The following is a 19791-nucleotide window of genomic DNA, read 5'->3' on the forward strand; positions in this document are numbered from 1 at the left end:
ATAAATACTGGATGGCTTGTGTTGATAAATGGCATTCAATTAATTTTAAAACATATTGTATGATGGAGAAAATGCTGCATTAGTGTTACTAAAATAAAGCTGCATCTGATTATGCTATGTTAGCTATTTGACAAAATAGTGTTTTTCTCTGAGGCATGGTAAAGCATGGTACTCACAGTAAATCTGTCTATAAATGTATCCACAGTTGTTCCCTTGTCTAATTAAACATCTAATATATTAAAGCGTCTTTGGTGTTTCCATGGTTTTTACAAAATAAAACCGGAAATCGAAGGGAACGCAGGTATGATGTCATTGATAGGGAACGTGTCCTGGTTAAAATTGCTTATTTCTCTGGATTTAAACATTCTTGGAAACATCTGGGATACTTTAAGTACACAAGTCAACAAATATAACACCATTCTAATGGTTTTTGGATATTGTAATCCAAAAATCTTACATATTGTGCCTTTTAATATATTTATTATATTGTTGTGTCAGTGTGTCATCCAAAATATAGTGTTATGGTTTGTGATACGTTCTGACCTTACTGGATAGAATGTATTTTTTAGATGGTTTAGCTATCTTGTTTCTAGATTGATTAGTCCTAGTTAAGGACGTACTCCATTTGTAAAACATCTGATCCAAATGCTACTTTATTGCAGAAGATTAAAACTTCCACCAAACTGATAAAGTAATATAGAGCACATTCTTGTGCTTATCGTGAACAATTTATCACTGCATATTATTCCAAAAGGAAAAAAAAGTTTAAATTTGTAATCATTAATCAAAATGTAGTTCATCTAAAACAAATTTGACTTTCTGCTGATGTCACTTAGGCCAGGCAGGCTATTGGATAATGTTAACCAACAGCCAAATATAGCTACTAAGGCATTATTTTGTTGTTTAAAGCCCACTTTTCGTGATCAAATCAATTCTTGATGGGTAAAATCAAGTCTCACCAGTGATTTTTTTTTTTTTTCTCATCGAATATCTTATTTCACTCTGAATGCATTACAGAAGTAAAATTCACATATTTACATTAGGATAAATAACTGTGATAAGGACAGAAACTTTTCATCTTTTTTTCAATAATCTGATAAAAAGACATTTCTCACTTTCTGTTTTATCTCTCTCACACACACACACGCACAAACATACACATACACACACATCTCTCACTCATACGCTTGATGGATGCGGGTCTTCACTGAGTTACTTTTTTCGGGAAGCCTTTTCTGTCTGCGCATGAATTTTGCCGAAATTACAGAGTCTGGTAATGAGAAGTTATGCTAAATGCTGTAAAATATAGGCTAGCCCTTCACATCTGCGGCTGAACTCTGGATTAGCCTTACACATTGTTATGCAGAGTTGAGGTTTTTGCAGGCCAGTGACTTTTCCTCTGTATTTTTCGGCAGAGTCTGCAAAAAAAAAAAAAAGCTCCACGTTTCTCGTTGGCTTCGCACGCCTCTGAAACACAAATGATTGCTGTTGTGGTCCCCATACATGTGACAAACCCTTCTTAACATGTTTGCTAATTGGGCGCTGCTTATTTAGGAAGGAACCACAGACACTGTTATAATTTTAAAATGGAAACAAACACAAAAATACTTATTGCTAACACACATCAAGTGGCTGAAGCATGTCAACTAGTGATTCATTTTGCCGCTGCACATTGTTATGTCATTTAATTACGCCTTTGATGTAGAACCAGACTTTCTGGAACACGCAGACCGCTGTCGGTTTCACAGTCCACAGATTTAATAAAAGCAACTTGGTTAATATGCTACATTGCAGTTAGGAGGATGTTGTTTTATATTTTATTCGCCATGACCTGAGGAGTTCAGTCAGGGTGACTGTGGCTGACTGAAAAAGAGTAACTTTTCTGAATGAGAAAAGTTTATTCCCTTCCTACGCTGGCTAAAACTGAGCTTGGAGCTGAAATTGAGGATGAAATTTTGTGTGTGGATTTGGAAAGCGATGCTAGTTCCCAGTGAACTCTTATTTTTAGGACATCCCCAGATCTGTGCTTTCTTGCCAGTGCTGTATTCTGTGGTTGGAAGAGGAAGGCCAGGCCCGGCTTTCCATCCTCATGACCACAGGGTCACAGGGTCAGTTGCTGGGTGGGGAACCATCAGTTATACTGTTAATCCAGGAGCTCTGCGCTCAGATTAGCTGCTCTCCCAGACCTGCAGCCTTTGCTACTGCTCTAATCCTTTGCGCTACTGTTTAACCTGGAGCTTGTTTATTTAACCATACCTGTATACTTTGAATATTCACACATAGTTTTATGTTTTAGGGTGAGTTCAGTTGCTTGCCCAATCGGGTAAACGTTACATCTTAAAGGTGCCCTCGAATGAAAAATTGAAGTTATCTTGGCATAGTTAAATAACAAGAGTTCAGTACATGGAAATGACATACAGTGAGTCTCAAACTCCATTGTTTCCTCCTCCTTATATAAATCTCATTTGTTTAAAAGACCTCCGAAGAACAGGCGAATCTCAACATAACACCGACTGTTACGTAACTGTCAGGGTGTACGCCCCAATATTTGCATATGCCAGCCCATGATGTTCCCAACATTATAAAAGGCATTAGACAAGGGCAGAACGTCTGGATCTGTGCTGAATCAACAGACTAGGTAAGCAAGCAAGGACAATAGCAAAAAATGGCAGATGGAGCAATAATAACTGACATGATCCATGATAACATGATATTTTTAGTGATATTTGTAAATTGTCTTTCTAAATGTTTTGTTAGCATGTTGCTAATGTACTGTTAAATGTGGTTAAAGTTACCATCGTTTCTTACTGTATTCACGGAGACAAGAGCCGTCGCTATTTTCATTTTTAAACACTTGCAGTCTGTATAGTTCATAAACACAACTTTATTCTTTATAAATCTCTCCAACAGTGTAGCATTAGCCGTTAGCCACGGAGCACAGCCTCACATTCATTTAGAATCAGAAGTAAACAATATAACAGTATACAATATTCACATAATCCGACGCATGCATGCCGCATGCATGACGAACACTTTGTAAAGATCCATTTGAGGGTTATATTAGCTGTGTAAACTTTGTTTAGGCACTGTTTAAGGCAAGCACGAGCTCCGTGGGCGGAGAGCACGAAATTTAAAGGGGCCGCACAGCATAAATCGGCTCATATTTAATGATGCCCCAAAATAGGCAGTTAAAAAAATTAATAAAAAAAAAATCTATGGGGTATTTTGAGCTGAAACTTCACAGACACATTCAGGGGACACCTTAGACTTATATTACATCTTGTAAAAAAAACGTTCGATGGCACCTTTAAATTTTTGATTTTATTTATGTGCTTTTTATGTGTCAACTTGGCTAAGCTAGCTAAACTTGCACTGAACCCCCCTCCCCCTCAGCTAACATAAGTTATTAAAGGCACACTGTGTAGTTTTCGCCTCTAGAGGTTGCTTATTCAAAACAAAGGTGTAGCTTGATGACGCCTTGATTTCGCGGAATCATGGGAGGTGTTGTCATCACGTCTACAGCCGGTGGAAAAGAATCCGACGAAACTCGGGCGGAAATAATATTCATGGATGAGCTAATGTATTAAAGATTTCTTAACATTACCGTAGAATGAAACAGGGTGATGCTGAAAACCGTTGGAGCGAAACGAGGCCGCTGGAGCGATTGCTAATGACAGACAAGTGCGACACACGTATCGAGAGCAGTGGAGCTTTTATTATGGCGTAGACGAACGCTTCCACTTCTTCCGGTCAAGCGTATGTGGGGTAAAGCAGCGCTGTTTATCATTTTAGATACATTTGTGTGTTGAAAGTTGTTATAATGCTACTCTGTGCATTCGCTCGGCGGCTGCTATGAGACACTTGTTGCATACTGCAGTAAGCTAGATCTATATAAGGCATGGTAAAACATGGTAATCACGGTAAATCAAGAAAACGAGATTTAAACAATAAGATTTGCTGTCTTGAGCTATATAACTTGATTAGTTTTCTGTCGACGAATGTATCCAAACAGTTGCTCCCCTGTCTAATATATGTATATATGTATATGTAAACATATATATAACACTGTTCTAGTGGTTTTTGAATATTTTAATCCAAAAATCTTACATATTGTGCCTTTTTTATTTATTTTTTTTTTTTTTAAATGATTCTGAATGTTTTGAAAAATAAAGCCCAGTCAGTATTTATTGATTTATTTTGCTATGTATGGCAAAATTTTAAACCGAATATGAATGTATGACTGTCTTGGAGTTTTCTGTACTATTATCAGTATAAGTCCAAGTTATTATTGGCACATTTCTTTATAAATGTTAATATATATATATATATATATATATATATATATATATATATATATATAAAAATCCATCAAATGTTAATTTTTGTCAATGTCTTGTAAATAAAGCATGTAAATAGTATACATTTAAATACAAAATATAATAAAATTTCTTTATGTAGACTCAACATTCTATATAAAAATTCATCATTTGATGATAAATATGTAAAAAAAAATAATATATTTTTAATATTTTAAATATATGATAGTAAACATTCAAAAATAGAAATTTAGAGATAATAGAAATAAAGAACTAAAATAGAAATGAACTTAACATTTGACAAAAGATGTGAAAAAAAGTAAGGTATAATAATTTTTTATCTCTTAAATATCTACTTTAGATAAATTTCAGTTATTTTAGATAAAGGATATATCACATACATTATAAAAATATATGTTTTAGCAAAGCTACTTAAAAGGGTTTTTTGATAAAATGTATATGCAAATAGTATCCATTTAAAAATAGAAATGTACTTTTATAAATATAAAATTAAATTAATAAAAGTTAAATACTTCATTTTTTTCCTTCTGTTTTTCGTACATTATTTTTTTTTTTTTTGTAATTAGACCGTGTGTTCCAGTCACAAGAGTGGTAAATGAGTGAAAATGAGTTTTCAGATACAGTCACCTCCCTGTTAAAGGGGCTGATGTCATTCTGAAGAAAGGCTGGCAAATCTCACACCATCGCTGTGAGCCTTACGAAACACTCGATGAAGGACACAGAGAGAGTGAGATTATAGAACTGACCATTGAAGACCATTGAAGGGTGACTGTTTCCCAAGAAACACCAGCACATTATGGTTAAAGCTGGCCCTCACCCTCTCACCGTCTGTTGACAGTAATGCAAGGCACCTGGCAGTCAGCTCAGCGGCAGAGCGGAATGCTGTTAGCTGCTGCAGTCTGATTGATCCACGGTACAGCTGACATGAAAGCGCATGGAACGGAGCCCACCGCTGGAACTCCAGCGCCGACCGGAGCGAGCACGCCAGAGGCCGCGTCCGTCTGATTGTTATCAGTGTCCCCGACTCGCTCCCGGCCGGGTGACTAATCTGAAGTACCTGCACGGGGTCTCTTGCAATGAAATATCTGGGTCAATCTGAGAAAGATGGAGCACAGCTGGAGACCGCGAAAAAGAGGAAAAAATGAACCAAAAATGTTTTTTCCCCGCTCAATTACCCTGCCAAGTTCTTAGGAAGCAATCTACTTTCTGCCTCTTGAAGTTGTAAATACATTACAACTCTCGAGCCAAGACAAGGGAGTTCTGGCTCGAGAACGAAGTGCAACACTTTAGTTTAAGGGTCTAACATAAGGGTCTTATAACAACATAATGGGCTATATATAATGTTTGCCTGAGAATTTATATCCAGCGGTATCAGGCACTTTAATGTTTGCAGTGTTTTAAAAGGAAGAGTTTATTCTTGGATCTAAGTCTGAGTTATTTTAAGCTAACGGAGTCTGAAGTTATGAGATGATTCGGGATCAGTTTTTGTTACTTTAGAAAGAATAAAATGAGTTCAAGTTTACTCAGAAATGAAAATGAATTTACTCACCCTCATGTTGTTCCAAACCAAAAGACAACATTTTAAAGAATGTTTAGATCCAAACAACATTGGACTCCATTGACTTTCATAGTTTGGACAAAAAAACTCACACAGTCACAAAAACTCACAAAGTCACACAGTTTTGGAACGAAAAAGATGACAGAATTTTCATTTTTGAGTGAACTATCACATTATGTTCCAATCTTAATGGAATTCCTGGTCTCCTGTAACAGAACCTCTCTTAAAGGGATAGTTCACCCAAAATAGAGCTGTCAAAAGTACTGACTTCGGTAGTTGGTACTGAAATTTTAAAAATGTGAGGCTTTGAGCGCTGTTGAGCGGATTCTCAAACAGCTTTGATTGGCTATTGTGTTGACCTGTTCATTGGGTATGTCTGTGATTGGCTACAATGATCAACGCACTGGAGCGTTTGAAAGCACACGGAAGTGTTTAAATTTGAAAGTGTTTTGAAAGCGGGAGTGGGAGCATTTGAAAGCAGGCGTCTATCAGCAGACTAGTCCATGGTAGACGCTTGCTTTCAAACGCTCCCATTTGTATCTGTGTAAGTGCTCAGTGAAGAGCGTCATTGATGATTATTTACAACATGTTTTTTAAGTATTGATCATGGAAGCCAATCTCAGACATATCCGATGAGTGCGTCAACACCAACAGCCAATCAGAGGTGTTTACGAATCCGCTCAACAGCACTCAAAGCGTCACATTTTTTAAATTTCAGTACTGATTTGGTACCAAAGTCGGTACTTTTGACAACTCTAACATAAAAATGAAAATCCTGTCATCATGAAGCAGTGTTTTGAAATCGGCCATCACTATATAAGTTGTTATTTTGTTTTTTTTGGTGCTCCAAAAATATTCTCGTCGCTTTATAATATTAATATTGAACCACTGTACTCACATGAACTGATTTAAACATGTTTTTAGTACCTTTATGGATCTTGAGAGCGGAAGTGTCATTGCTCCCTATGGAGGCCTCACTGAGCCATCTGATTTCGACTAAAATATCTTAATTTGTGTTCCGAAGATTAATGAAGGTCTTACAGGTGTGGAACGACATGAGGGTGAGTAATAAATGACAGAATTTTCATTTTTGGGTGAACTAACCCTTTAATCATTATTTTTTAAAGGTGCCCTCAAATTAAAAATTGAATTTATCTTGGCATAGTTAAATAACAAGAGTTCAATACATGGAAATGACATACAGTGAGTCTCAAACTCCATTGTTTCCTCCTTCTTATATAAATCTCATTTGTTTAAAAGATCTCCGAAGAACAGGCGAATCTCAACATAACACCGACTGTTACGTAACAGTCGGGGTGTACGCCCCCAATATTTGCATATGCCAGCCCACGTTTCCAACATTATGAAAGGCATTAGACAAGGGCAGCCAGTACTAACGTCTGGATGTGCACAACCAAATCATCAGACTAGGTAAGCAAGCAAGAACAATAGCGAAAAATGGCAGATGGAGCAATAATAACTGACATGATCCATGATAACATGATATTTTTAGTGATATTTGTAAATTGTCTTTCTAAATGTTTCATTAGCATGTTGCTAATGTACTGTTAAATGTGGTTAAAGTTACCATCGGTTATTACTGTATTCACGGAGACAAGAGCCGTCGCTATTTTCATTTTTAAACACTTGCAGTCTGTATAATGCATAAACACAACTTCATTCTTTATAAATCTCTCCAACAGTGTAGCATTAGCCGTTAGCCACGGAGCACTATCAAACTCATTCAAAATCAGAAGTAAACAATATAACAGTATACAATACTCACATAATCCGACGCATGCATGACGAACACTTTGTAAAGATCCATTTTGAGGGTTATATTAGCTGTGTAAACTTTGTTTATGCACTGTTTAAGGCAAGCACGAGCTCCGTGGGCGGAGAGCACGAAATTTAAAGGGGCCGCACAGCATAAAATCGGCGCGTTTATAATGATGCCCCAAAATAGGCAGTTAAAAAAATTAATAAAAAAAATCTATGAGGTATTTTGAGCTGAAACTTCACAGACACATTCAGGGGACACCTTAGACTTATATTACATCTTTTAAAAACATAATCTAGGGCACCTTTAATATACAATCATTATTATTATTTTTTTTTTTTTTTACAAATATCATTGATTATTCTTAAATTAAATATCCTTTATTTACTTTTGTTGGGGTTGTACCGTAAAAGTTTCTCTCCACTTTTAATTAAATTACTGTGATTTGTGGCAGGAAATTGATCATTCGATCCGTCAAACTAATTTAAGGTTTACAGTAATATAAGCTCTTAAGGACAGTTATGTCATTTTTGACTTCATGCCTCCTTCATGCTGTAAATGGCTTTAAAACTGATAAATGAAATGAGAATGAGTGAAATGTCCTTGTTTTTCTTGGTTTCTTTTTTTTGTCATGATTACTTACACATCGTATCACACCCCACCTATATCTCTACCAGACAAGTCTCTACCAGGTCTGTGTGCCCTAAATATAGTCCGACTTTGGATTGCTTGGCTGGATTTCCTGTGAGCTTCAGATCTGGGCTGTAATCTTGTGTAGCACTCTTTCTATCTTAAGGACATGTTAAATTAAACTCTCTCTATTTGTAACTACCCTCATCCTTTCCTTCAAGTGTCATGCCTCACTGAGCTTGTTGTCACAAGAAAAGTTGAGCATTCTTTCAGGGATGATAGGAAATGAAGACCCTTGAGGTAGAAAGATGAGGCAGTGTAGTCATCGTTGCCATGGTTGACCACATGTTGTGTGTCGTTTCTCCAACATAACATGATGTTTGGGCGCTACCAGCTCTCTGAAATGAATAGCGTGGTCATGGGATCAAAGCTTTTCAACCCTTAATGCCTTTACCAGTTACAGTAGCATCCTCGCTCGATCAGTTCACTCTTTCTCTCCACTTTTAATTAAATTACTGTGATTTGTGGCAGGAAATTGAAAGACAGAGCCTGTTAATGGATAATCTGAAAACCAGTCAAGTTGAAATGAAATGTTTTCTGTAATGTCTTTCAATGTCAGAATTTGTTTTTATTAACTTTATTTACAACTTAGGATTTTTTTTTTTTTTTTTAAACCGTGTATTCCATGTTCACAAATTGGTCATGATGTTGACTTTTCATCCAACCGGGGCTGTTGTCAAAAAAATCACTGCCTCTATAGCCATACGCATTGTCACAATTTTGGTTGAGTCACATCATCTGATTTTTTTTGACTGTCCCGCCATGAGCTTTGTCAAGTTAAAAATAGTTTGACTTTTAAAAACACGCCTTGAACATTATGTTCCATTTTGTTTTGCTTCGTCAAGAACACATCTTATGTAAACGCCTCTAAGAAACACGTCCGATCAGGTTCAGTTTAAATTGAAACTAATTATACAGAGCTTCCTTAAGACGATTAGTGGACTAAACATTTATACAATACAATAAACAATCGGGTTAAAAATATGGACACGTCCCTAATATGCACATCGGGAATATTCACATAAAGGAAAGCGTAATGTCCAACTTAGGTTAAAATCTTTTCAAAATGTAACGGGAAAAAAAATTGGCCAGACATCATGTAAAAAAACAAAAACACTTTAAAATCTGGTCATTTATTATTATTATTATTATTATTTTTTTTTTTTTACTTTAAATCTTTTTTTAGTTTTCAAATATTTTTGATTTTTAATTTTTAAAACAGGTGTTTTTAAAAATATATATTTCGTTATAAGATTTGATTCACAAGTAGAATGTTTTGAATATTGTGCATATTGGTGCCATCCTAAAACAACTGAAACATTTTTCAGCAAATCAGTTCGCACCCATTGTTGTCTTCATTTTTCCCTTTTTGTATAGACTTTCTGCTCCTCCTTCGATAGTCAGCCATTTAAATCTGGTCAAATCCGGAAGCACAGAATACAAGAAAGCTCTGACAGTGTGAATGAACAAATCCCAATATACCAGAACAGTTACAGGAACAACTTTTCTGGAATCTCTGTGTAAAAGAGGCTTAAGGTTTCTAGCTGCCACACCTAATGCTGTTCACTGGTGTGTAATTCGCAGCAGACATGCAGTCAAAGGTGTTGGGAGGTGGGGAAGAGCAGTAATCCTGTTACCGGGCCACTTGCAATCTGCTCAAGAGTCTGTCGTCTTTATCTCAGTGCTGCCCAACTTATATAGAGGAAAAAACGTAGACAGTGGCTTTATGGAAAACATAGACCAAAACTCTGGGGTGGATTAATAGTTTCAGAGGTTGTAGTTATTTCCCGACAGAGTCAGGTTTGGACAAGGTGCTCCGTTCAGGGCAGCATGTAGCCTATAATATAAATGGGTCAATGACATGATGCTAATTTTTTTTTATTTGTGCAGATTTATTAATTTATTCAAAAATACATTTAAAATACAATTCATACATAGTCATTTGAATACACCACCTCTAAAATGAACATATTTTTAATTTTTGAATTAAAATACATTGTGATATTTTTTGGGGAAGGTAAAAATGTCAGAGTGAACTCTATGACTATCATACTGTAGAGGAAATTCTTGAAAAGAAAACCTTATATTTGGAAAAAACTAAACAAACAAGAACCTTTGCCAAGTCACGTGGTGCGACCAGCTTACAGGAAAAAACAAAATAAAACAGGAAATGACCTTTATGAGAAGTCAAGGTCAACGCGATTAGACATGCTGCATGACGGACACTTTGTAAAGATCCATTTTGAGGGTTATATTAGCTGTTTGAACTTTTTATTATGTTGTTTAAGGCAAGCGCAAGTTCTTGGGGTGTGGAGCACAAGATTTAAAGGGCCACACACCCTGAATTGGCTCATTTATAATGATGCCCCAAAATAGGCAGTTAAAAAAAATGAATTAAAAAAAATCTATGGGGTATTTTGAGCTGAAACTTCACAGACACATTCAGGGGACTCCTTAGACTTATATTACATCTTTTAAAAAAAAGTTCTAGGGCACCTTTAAATTAATGAAAACCAATTCGAATTCAGAGTACATTCTTAAAACTTGGCACATGTGTTTTAAATTCAGTTGTGTTTTCTTTATCGTAGATACTGCATTTTGTCATTGGCACAAATTTTATCCCATACCCCACATTTCAGCTAACCCTCAAGTAGTTCCAAACCTGTATGAATTTCTTTGTTCTGCTGAACACAAAGTAAGATATTTGGAAGAATGTCAGTAACCAAACAGATCTCGCCCCCCATTTACTACCATAATAGGGAAAATAAATACTATGGTAGTCAATGGGGGATCTGTTTGGTTACTGACATTCTTCCAAATATCCTCCCATGTGTACAACAGTACAAAGAAATTCATACAGGTTTGGAACTACTTGAGGGTGAGTAAATGATGACAGAATTTTTCATTTTTAGAAGAACTATCCCTTTAAATAGACATGCTAACTCTTGCACATAGTACTCCTTAAGTAGCTTTATGGTAATTTTAGCTAAATCAATTGTCCAAGCATGTGTTTTCATATACCAATGCAATTTAAAACTAGTAGGATTCCAAAGATCTTACAGGTGGGGACAGAGACTTTCAGCAAAGACCGCTTTGGTATTCTAGACATGCTGCCAAAAGTAAACTCCACTTGGTACCAACGCATGAAGGATATTCTTGCCTGTCCCTGGGGCTGGATGTGGCTCGGTAAGCCAGGCTGGGGCTTAAAGGCCTGATCTGGGGCTGGGGGGAGTCAACTGGGAACAGTGCGTGTAATTAGCATGTTTAGAGTCGCGGGTGACCCTGCTCGCACGTTGATTGACAGTTCACGCTGCTGCCTGGCAACAGCCCCCTGGGAGGTTTCAAATCCCATCGCTGGGCCATAATTGAGTGTCAACAAACAGGCAGGCCTCCAACGGAGCAGACCTCTTTAGACTGCTGCATATCTCCAAATAGTGTGGATGGGCTTCTCACAACACTTCTATAAATCAGATAGCCTGAATGCTTTGAATAAGAGTGCGTTAAAGTTATGACAAGTTCTTTTGATTCCTCAGTTGAGATATTAAAATGAATCTGACACGTTTTGAAATAACGTTCTGACAAAACGCACCCTTTAATGAAGGTAGCGTAGAAACATGACAGCATAATGACTTTAAGCACTTCTAAGCTTTAATGGCACCCAGTGTTTTACAGTATCTGTGTCAAAGAGTTGATAATAAGTTGAAATATGAATCAGAGCATGAAAGGACTGCTTGAGTGTGGTTTGTCACAGTTTATGAAGTTGTGTGATGTTATGAATAAAAAAATGATGGTGCATTCCTGTGAAGCACATAGCTGACATGTCAAGGCTCAGCATGATATCAGCCTGATGTCATGCATATCAAATGCATTGATATTACTTGAATATGTATTTATGCTGTGGATGTATTGTTGTTTTATCATAATTATATATTTTAAGAAGGAACTTTGATTCATGTTGCTTATTAATTTTTCTTTTAATCTGTCTTTTTCATTTTGTTCCTCTTTTAGCTCGATGACTGTGCTTTACAATTGTCTCATAATGGCAGTTATCTGGACTTGGAATCCACCTTGGCCGAGCAAAGAGATGAACTTGAAGGCTTTCAGGAGGATGGAGGGTAAGCAACAGTGAAAAATGGAAAATGAAAATTGTCATTATTTATTTACGTTAATGTTGTTACGAACCTGTATGACTTTCCTCTGTGGAACAGAAAAAAGTAGATATTTTTACTTCACGCAACTCTTTTCCATCCAAAAGTAACCCAAAAAAAGCTCCATAAAAGTACATTTTCATGAATGAATCATTCAGTTTCATCATCCAGTTAACTGAAAAGACTCTGCTCAAAAGAATTATTTGTTCACTGATAATGACTTAAATACATTTTACCTTGAAAGAAAATGTAAAACTTGATCTAAAAAAACTATATATAATGCATATCTAATTATATACAGTGTGATATATATGATTTAATTATAATGCATAAAAATGTTTTTTAAAATAATGACTATTAATTTGTATTTGGTTACACCACTTGACATTTTTTAATGTAAACTCTCTTGAAAAAAGTATAACTCTTTATGATAGAAACTCTATTTTGTCATTGACCTAAATATGTTTGACCCAAATTGTGTCCCATTCCAAACTGTACCCCACATTTAGGCTTGACACTTAGGAATAAAATGAAATAGACTTGTCATTGAATAATGGCTTAAATTTCAGTCTTTTGTGTTTAGTTGTATTGTTTCTAGCTTAAGGGCTGCATTAAGTTTCCTGCTTTATTTTTCATGGGAAAAATAACTGCTTACTGGTATGGAACAACATGAGGGTGAATAATTAATTGCAGATTTTTCATTTTGAGCTAAATTTGTCCTTTAATTATGTACCACATCTTTTGATTTTTTTGATTTCTCTCACACTTTAAGCATTTGTGCATTTTCATATACAAGGTTTAAATACATATTAGCTGTATACTGACAATCACTTTGTTAGTCTGAATCACTGAATCACTATTGATTCTGAAGTGTCTGATGATGATCCACAACCCTGTTAAATATGGCTGTTAGTTTCCAAGTTGTAGTGTTTTCTTTTTTGCTGTCTTGTGCAGTTCATAGTATTATGAGGAGAACAGATTGCAATGATATTGCTCATCAGTTTGAGCAACAATTTCTCCCTTTATTGACATTGAAAGAGTTCTTGCTTTGTAGTAGATTGGAAGACCAGTGGATGGATGAGTTATTTACATCCCCTTAAAAACCTTTATTATTGTCTTTGAAGAGGTTATTTCACATCTTGTTACATTGGAGGCAACTATAAGCACAATCAAGTCAAGTGCATTCCATAAAACATTCCATCTAAAGCTATCAGAAAGACCTTAAAATCTCACAGCACATGTTCTTTTATCTTGAGCACATACCACTGTCGTTCTGTGACAGGCCTCTATTCACCGAGCCCTCAAAATACCTGACTGGTTGGCAAGGGCACAGATGATGTCAGCCTCCGGTCTTAAGAAAGTTGGCAAGATTCAGAGTTAATTGTCTTGTTGAGAAAAGTCCAAGAGTAGATGCTTCTTTTAAAATTAATCATGGTTTAAAACACAATTTATCCCCCCAGAATCTTTTTAGTTTGCAGTTTTATATCCATGGAATTAGTATGGAAGCTTGTTTCCACCACTTTCCCCTAGTTTCACAGACAAGGCTTAAGCTAGTCCTAGACTAAAATGCATGTTTGAGCTGTTTTAACTGAAAGTAATTTGTACTGACAAATCTTAAAATATGTCACTGCCATTGTTTTGTCTCAAGATGCACACAGTAATATGTTTTTCCAGTGAACGTTTATAAAAGCTACTTAAATGTCCTAATTGATCTAAGGCCTAATCCTGGCTTAGGCTAAGCCCTGTCTGTGAAACCGGGCCTTTATATCTTGTATTGTGACATGGTATCTCACAATGTTACTTTATATCTCACAAGCGACTATTTCTCATAATTGCAACTTTATCTCTCACAATGTGACTTTATATTTTAAAATTGTGACTGATTCTCGTAATTGCATCATTATTTCTCATAACTGCAACTTTGTCACTCACAATGTGGATTTATATCTCACAATTGTGACTTTTTCTCATAATTATGACTTTATACACCGATCAGGCATAACATTATGACCATTGACAGGTGAAGTGAATAACACTGATTATCTCTTCATCACGGCACTGTTAGTGGGTGGGATATATTAGGCAGCAAGTGAACATTTTGTCCTCAAAGTTGATGTGTTATAAGCTAGAAAAAATGGGCAAGCGTAAGGATTTGAGCGAGTTTGACAAGGGCCAAATTGTGATGGCTAGACGACTGGGCATCAGAGCATCTCCAAAACTGCAGCTCTTGTGGGGTCTTCCTGGTCTGCAGTGGTCAGTATCTATCAAAAGCGGTCCAAGGAAGGAACGGTGGTGAACCGGTGACAGGGTCATTGGGAGCCAAGACTCATTGATTCACGAAGGGTGGCCTGTGTGGTCCGATCCAACAGATGAGTTCCTGTAGCTCAAATTGCTCAAGAAGTTAATGCTGGTTCTGATAGAAAGGTGTCAGAATACACAGTGCATCGCAGTTTGTTGCGTATGGGGCTGCATAGCTGCAGACCAGTCAGGGTGCCCATGCTGACCCCTGTCCACTGCTGAAAGCGCCAACAGTGGGCATGTGAGCATCAGAACTGGACCATGGAGCAATGGAAGAAGGTGGCCTGGTCTGATGAATCACGTTTTCTTTTACAAAACGTGGATGGCCAGGATGCGTGTGTGTCGCTTACCTGGGGAACACGTGGCATCAGGATGCACTATGGGAAGAAGGCAAGCCGGCGAAGGCAGTGTGATGCTTTGGGCAATGTTCTGCTGGGAAACCTTGGATCCTGCCATCCATGTGGATGTTACTTTGACACATACCGCCTACCTAAGCATTGTTGCAGACCATGTACACCCTTTCATGGAAGCGGTATTACTTGGTGACTGTGGCTTCTTTCAGCAGGATAATACTCCTGCCACAAAGCAAAAATGGTCCAGGAATAGTTTGAGGAGCACAACAATGAGTTTGAGGTGTTGACTTGGCCTCCAAATTCCCATGATCTCAATCCAATTGAGCATCTGTGGGATGTGCTGAACAAACAAGTCCGATCCATGGAGGCCCTACCTCGCAACTTACAGGACTTGAAGGATCTGCTGCTAGCATCTTGGTGCCAGATACCACAGCACACCTTCAGGGGTCTAGTGGAGTCCATGCCTCGACGAGTCAGGGATGTTTTGGCAGCAAAAGGGGGACCAACACAATATTAGGAAGGTGGTCATAATGTTATGCCTGATCAGTGTATCTCACAGTATGACTTTTTATCTCATAATCTCGCAAATGTGACTTTGTTTGTTTTAAAAATAATTTTTGCGTACATTTTGATCACCTGCCTAATATTCTGTTGGTCCTCTTCATGTTGCCAAAATAGTGGTGACCCGCTCAGGCATGGACTTTACAAGACCCTCAAGGTGTCCTGTGGTATCTGGCAACAAGACATTAGCAGCAGATCCTTCCAGTCCTGTAGGTTGCGAGGCGAAGCCACCTAAGATCAAATTTGTTAATCCAGCATATTCTGCAGATGCTCAACTGGATTGAAATCTGGGGAATTTGGAGGCTAGGGCAACACCTTTGAACTCTTCATCTTGTTCTTCAAACTATTCCTGGACAATGTGTGCAGTGTGGCACGGTGCATTATCCTGCTGAAAGAGTCCACCAGGGAACACCATTGTCATGAAGGGGTTTACTTGGTCTGAAACAATGTTTAGGTGGGTGGCATGTGTCAAATTTACTTTCACATGAATGGCTGGAGGCAGGGTTTCCCAGCAGAACATTGCCTAGAGCATCCCACTTCCTCCACTGGCTTGTCATTGTCCCACAGTGCATCCTGGTGCACGAGGTAAAAAAAGGTAAAAAAAAATTCACATGAACGCCCTCTCATGTCAAAACTTGAATACGATAAGCTCATAATCACGACTTCAGAAGTGGGAATTATCAAATTTCCCATAGCACGTGAAGGCAGCATTAATATGTGGCCTTGTTAGGAGATGATCAATGATATTCACTTCACCTATGACTAATCATAATATTTTGGCTCATCAGTATATGTTGCAATTATGACTGTTTCTCATAATTGCAACTTTATATCTTACAACTATTATTTTAATCGCTTAATTTCAGTTTGTATATCTCACTTTTGACTTTATTTCCCTCTATGTGACTGTTTCTCATAATTGTGACTTTATTTCTCATAATTTCAACTTTATCTCTCACAATGTGACTTTGTGTGTCGCAGTTGTGACTGTCTTGTAATTGACCCTTCGCAAAGATCCGCCCCCCTTAGTTACTGTTGCTTTGTGCGACAAGCCATGGCGCTGTCACACCACATGCAGTGAAAAATCCATCGCGGAGCAAAGGGGACACTGACAACACATCGACAGACAAGACAGTGCAGGTTACTTATGATATTAAACAATGTCCCAGCTTTCAAATTATGTAATTTTTAAGAAATTTGAACAATAAAAACCGTTTCGTGGCTCTTTAATGTGTCATGGCTGTAGTGCCTCGTGAACCGATCATCTCTTCCTACTACATTTATAGCATCAAATACACATGAATGAACATGAGAATGAATGTTGTTTAAAACATGGAAAGACGCAATTACACACCATTTTTCAAGTTCAAATCCACCAAGGTTAATCTTCTAACTCCTGACTGCTTTGTCGGACCAAATGGCGGATTTGGCGTTATGATTGGTTAGATCGCTTGTCAATCAAACTCCCGCCGAAGGGTAAATTGTGACTTTATATCTCACAATTGACTTTACTTATCATAATTGCAATTTTATTTCATCCATTGTGACTTTGTCTCTCATAATTGCAATTTTACATCACACAATGTGATTATCTCACAATACTGCACACGATACTGGCGCAAACCCATGTAAACATACCAAATAAAACAAACAAGTTTTTCTTTGACCTCAATGAGTAGCTTTTGACTCACAGTTTAATTAGACACTACTGCTATCTTTTCTAGCCACTGAGTTGACATAGCCTCCAGAAACTGTCAAACGCCAGTGATTGAAGGCTAGATTTTGGCATTTGAGGCTGTTATTGGACAAGGCCACAAATATTTAGGTATGTATTTTTGTGTAAATGTGGAGGCAGGTCTAGCGCCATTTTATTTCCTCTGGACTGCACTCAATTCAAAATATAGTTATAGACATAGTGAGTGAATGGTTGTCTTTTAGATGAGTGAGAAGCTGAAGGGCCACTTCTTTTGGTCTCTGAAAGATGAATGGTAGTGCCAACTGGCGTGCCGTTTCCCTCTTCTGTCTGTCTTCAGGACCCCCCTTCCAAAGAGGCTATCAAGGGTGTGCATTATTAGACCCATGCAGAGTGTCTGAGTGGGCTGTGGAGAGCAGGAATGGAGAACTACATTACTGTTAATAACAGGGTAATTCAGCACAGTGGGCTTTTATGGCCTGGATGGGCTGGAGTTCACAACCCCCTCCATTTACTGAAGTTGTGCTTTATTACGGGGTCTAAAAACCTTGGCCGAAGTACGTGATTAAAACCAAAACCATTCTCCTCCTCCTTCCCTCTTTTGTGGTTTTCTATCTTGCTTCATGTGATGTGTCTGACCTACATTTCATCAATTGCTGAAAACACAAAAAGTAGGCTAATTGGCTCGAGGAATAATTTGAGGTACCTTTGTTGCTGCTTCATTGTTGCTACTGTATCTTCTTACTGTTTACATTAGGCCTGGAACGAATTATCAGGCTCTTCTTAATTCTCAAAGTATTTTCCTCCCCCGTCTTTTGGCTTTCACTTCTTTTCAAACTGAGATTAACTGTTCTAACAACTGCAACAGTACATTTACTCCATTGCTTTTATGCACATTTTTAAATAACGTCATCATAAACAGATGTGATTTTGCATGTGACTTATTCTCGTTGCTTATCCATGTCCCTGGAGATTTCTTTCTCAATGCGGAACCTGGAGGCCTGTGATGGGATTCCAAAGGGACAATCAGAAATGGATGCAGATTACAAGTTGCATTCCACAGGTGCCTCAGTCATATGAAGTCACTTTGGGCTCCGATTGAGGAATGATCCTCTAACGCCTCATTTTGTAAGGTGGATATCTCTGTGTCATAGTGGCTTAACCGTCCTAATCATTACCACACCACCTGGTTCAGAAAAAGCTGTCAGAGCCTGACACAGGGCCCCGAATTTAATCCCATTCGCTGTTAGTGCAGACCCTCAGTTCTGGCAAACCACCAACAAAATTTTCTCTCTTACACCAGGGCTCAACAGTAAGGATCATTTTGTGGCCCAGTCTGATTTTTCTTCTTGCCAACAATTTTATTGGCCCCACCACAAAAATTATTAATATATTTTTTTTTTAAATATATTTTTAAATATTTAATTATTTCATAAAAAAAATGCTGTAGATTTGAAATAAATAAATACATATTTTTTGTAAAACATTTTTGTGTCCACTAAATCAAACTTGGCTCAAAACTCCTAACTAGATAACTGTTGACATTAATGAATAAATGTGTCTAAAATCTCACTTCTTTATATGTGAATACCTCTCCTATTCTCTCTGTCTCCCCCTCTTGCTTTCTCTGCCCACTTATATTTTTCTTGAACTCGTTTTTTTCCTGGCCGATGTGCCGGAGGAGCTGTCGTCGGGCTCGGTTAGCCTCTGGCCCTGGAGAAACGCCTAGTTCCTTTAATGGGAACGCTTCAAATATTTGTGCGGATTACATGGATAGAGGGGTAGGAGGCTGCTCAGCTGGACCGCTGGATTTTTCCCTTATTGCTGAAGTAAATGGCAGGCAGAGGAGCTGTGGTCAAAAGTGTGGAAACACTGAGGTGCCGTGTATGTGTTTCTATGATCTCTGTCTTTAGAGAACCTTTTGAGTAGACTGACAGGTGATAATACTTCAGTGGATTTTTACATATTTTGGATGCTTCCAGTTTATAAGAGTGAAATATTAAAATACAGTGCAGTGTATAATTTCAGCACCACTAGTGGCACGAAATGGAACTGCAGAAATAATTGTTTCCAAACAGGTTTCCTTGCCAACCTTTAACATTGCCAATGGTTGAGCCAATGTTGCTGTTTTGGACTGGTTTGCATGCCCAAAACAAACCAGATCACTGCAATTTGTGACCCTGGACCACAAAACCAGTCATAAGGGTCAATTTTTTTAACCCTTAAATGCATGACTGTTTCGCCAATCATTCTTACATATTCGGGTCTTTATCGACCCGGATCTATATCTAACACGGAAGGATCTCTACCTGTCGCGATAATATAAAACTCCTCTGATATTAGAGTAACAATTACAGAAGAATAAAATAAATC

General features: G+C 37.6%; 1 protein-coding gene across 5 annotated transcripts in view; it reads left to right on the top strand.

Annotated features, from left to right (window-relative positions):
• The window catches only part of fhod3b (formin homology 2 domain containing 3b), a 227573-nt gene that overhangs the window by 6516 nt on the left and 201266 nt on the right, over nt 1-19791 (top strand). For all 5 annotated transcript variants that reach the window (XM_048152875.1, XM_048152877.1, XM_048152878.1 and 2 more), the window contains exon 2: nt 12374-12480. In XM_048152875.1, coding sequence (XP_048008832.1) covers nt 12374-12480 — 107 coding nt within the window. The remainder of the gene's footprint in view (nt 1-12373; nt 12481-19791) is intronic.

The sequence above is a fragment of the Megalobrama amblycephala genome, linkage group LG13, assembly GCF_018812025.1.
Source record: "Megalobrama amblycephala isolate DHTTF-2021 linkage group LG13, ASM1881202v1, whole genome shotgun sequence".
In the NCBI taxonomy this organism is placed as follows: Eukaryota; Metazoa; Chordata; class Actinopteri; order Cypriniformes; family Xenocyprididae; genus Megalobrama; species Megalobrama amblycephala.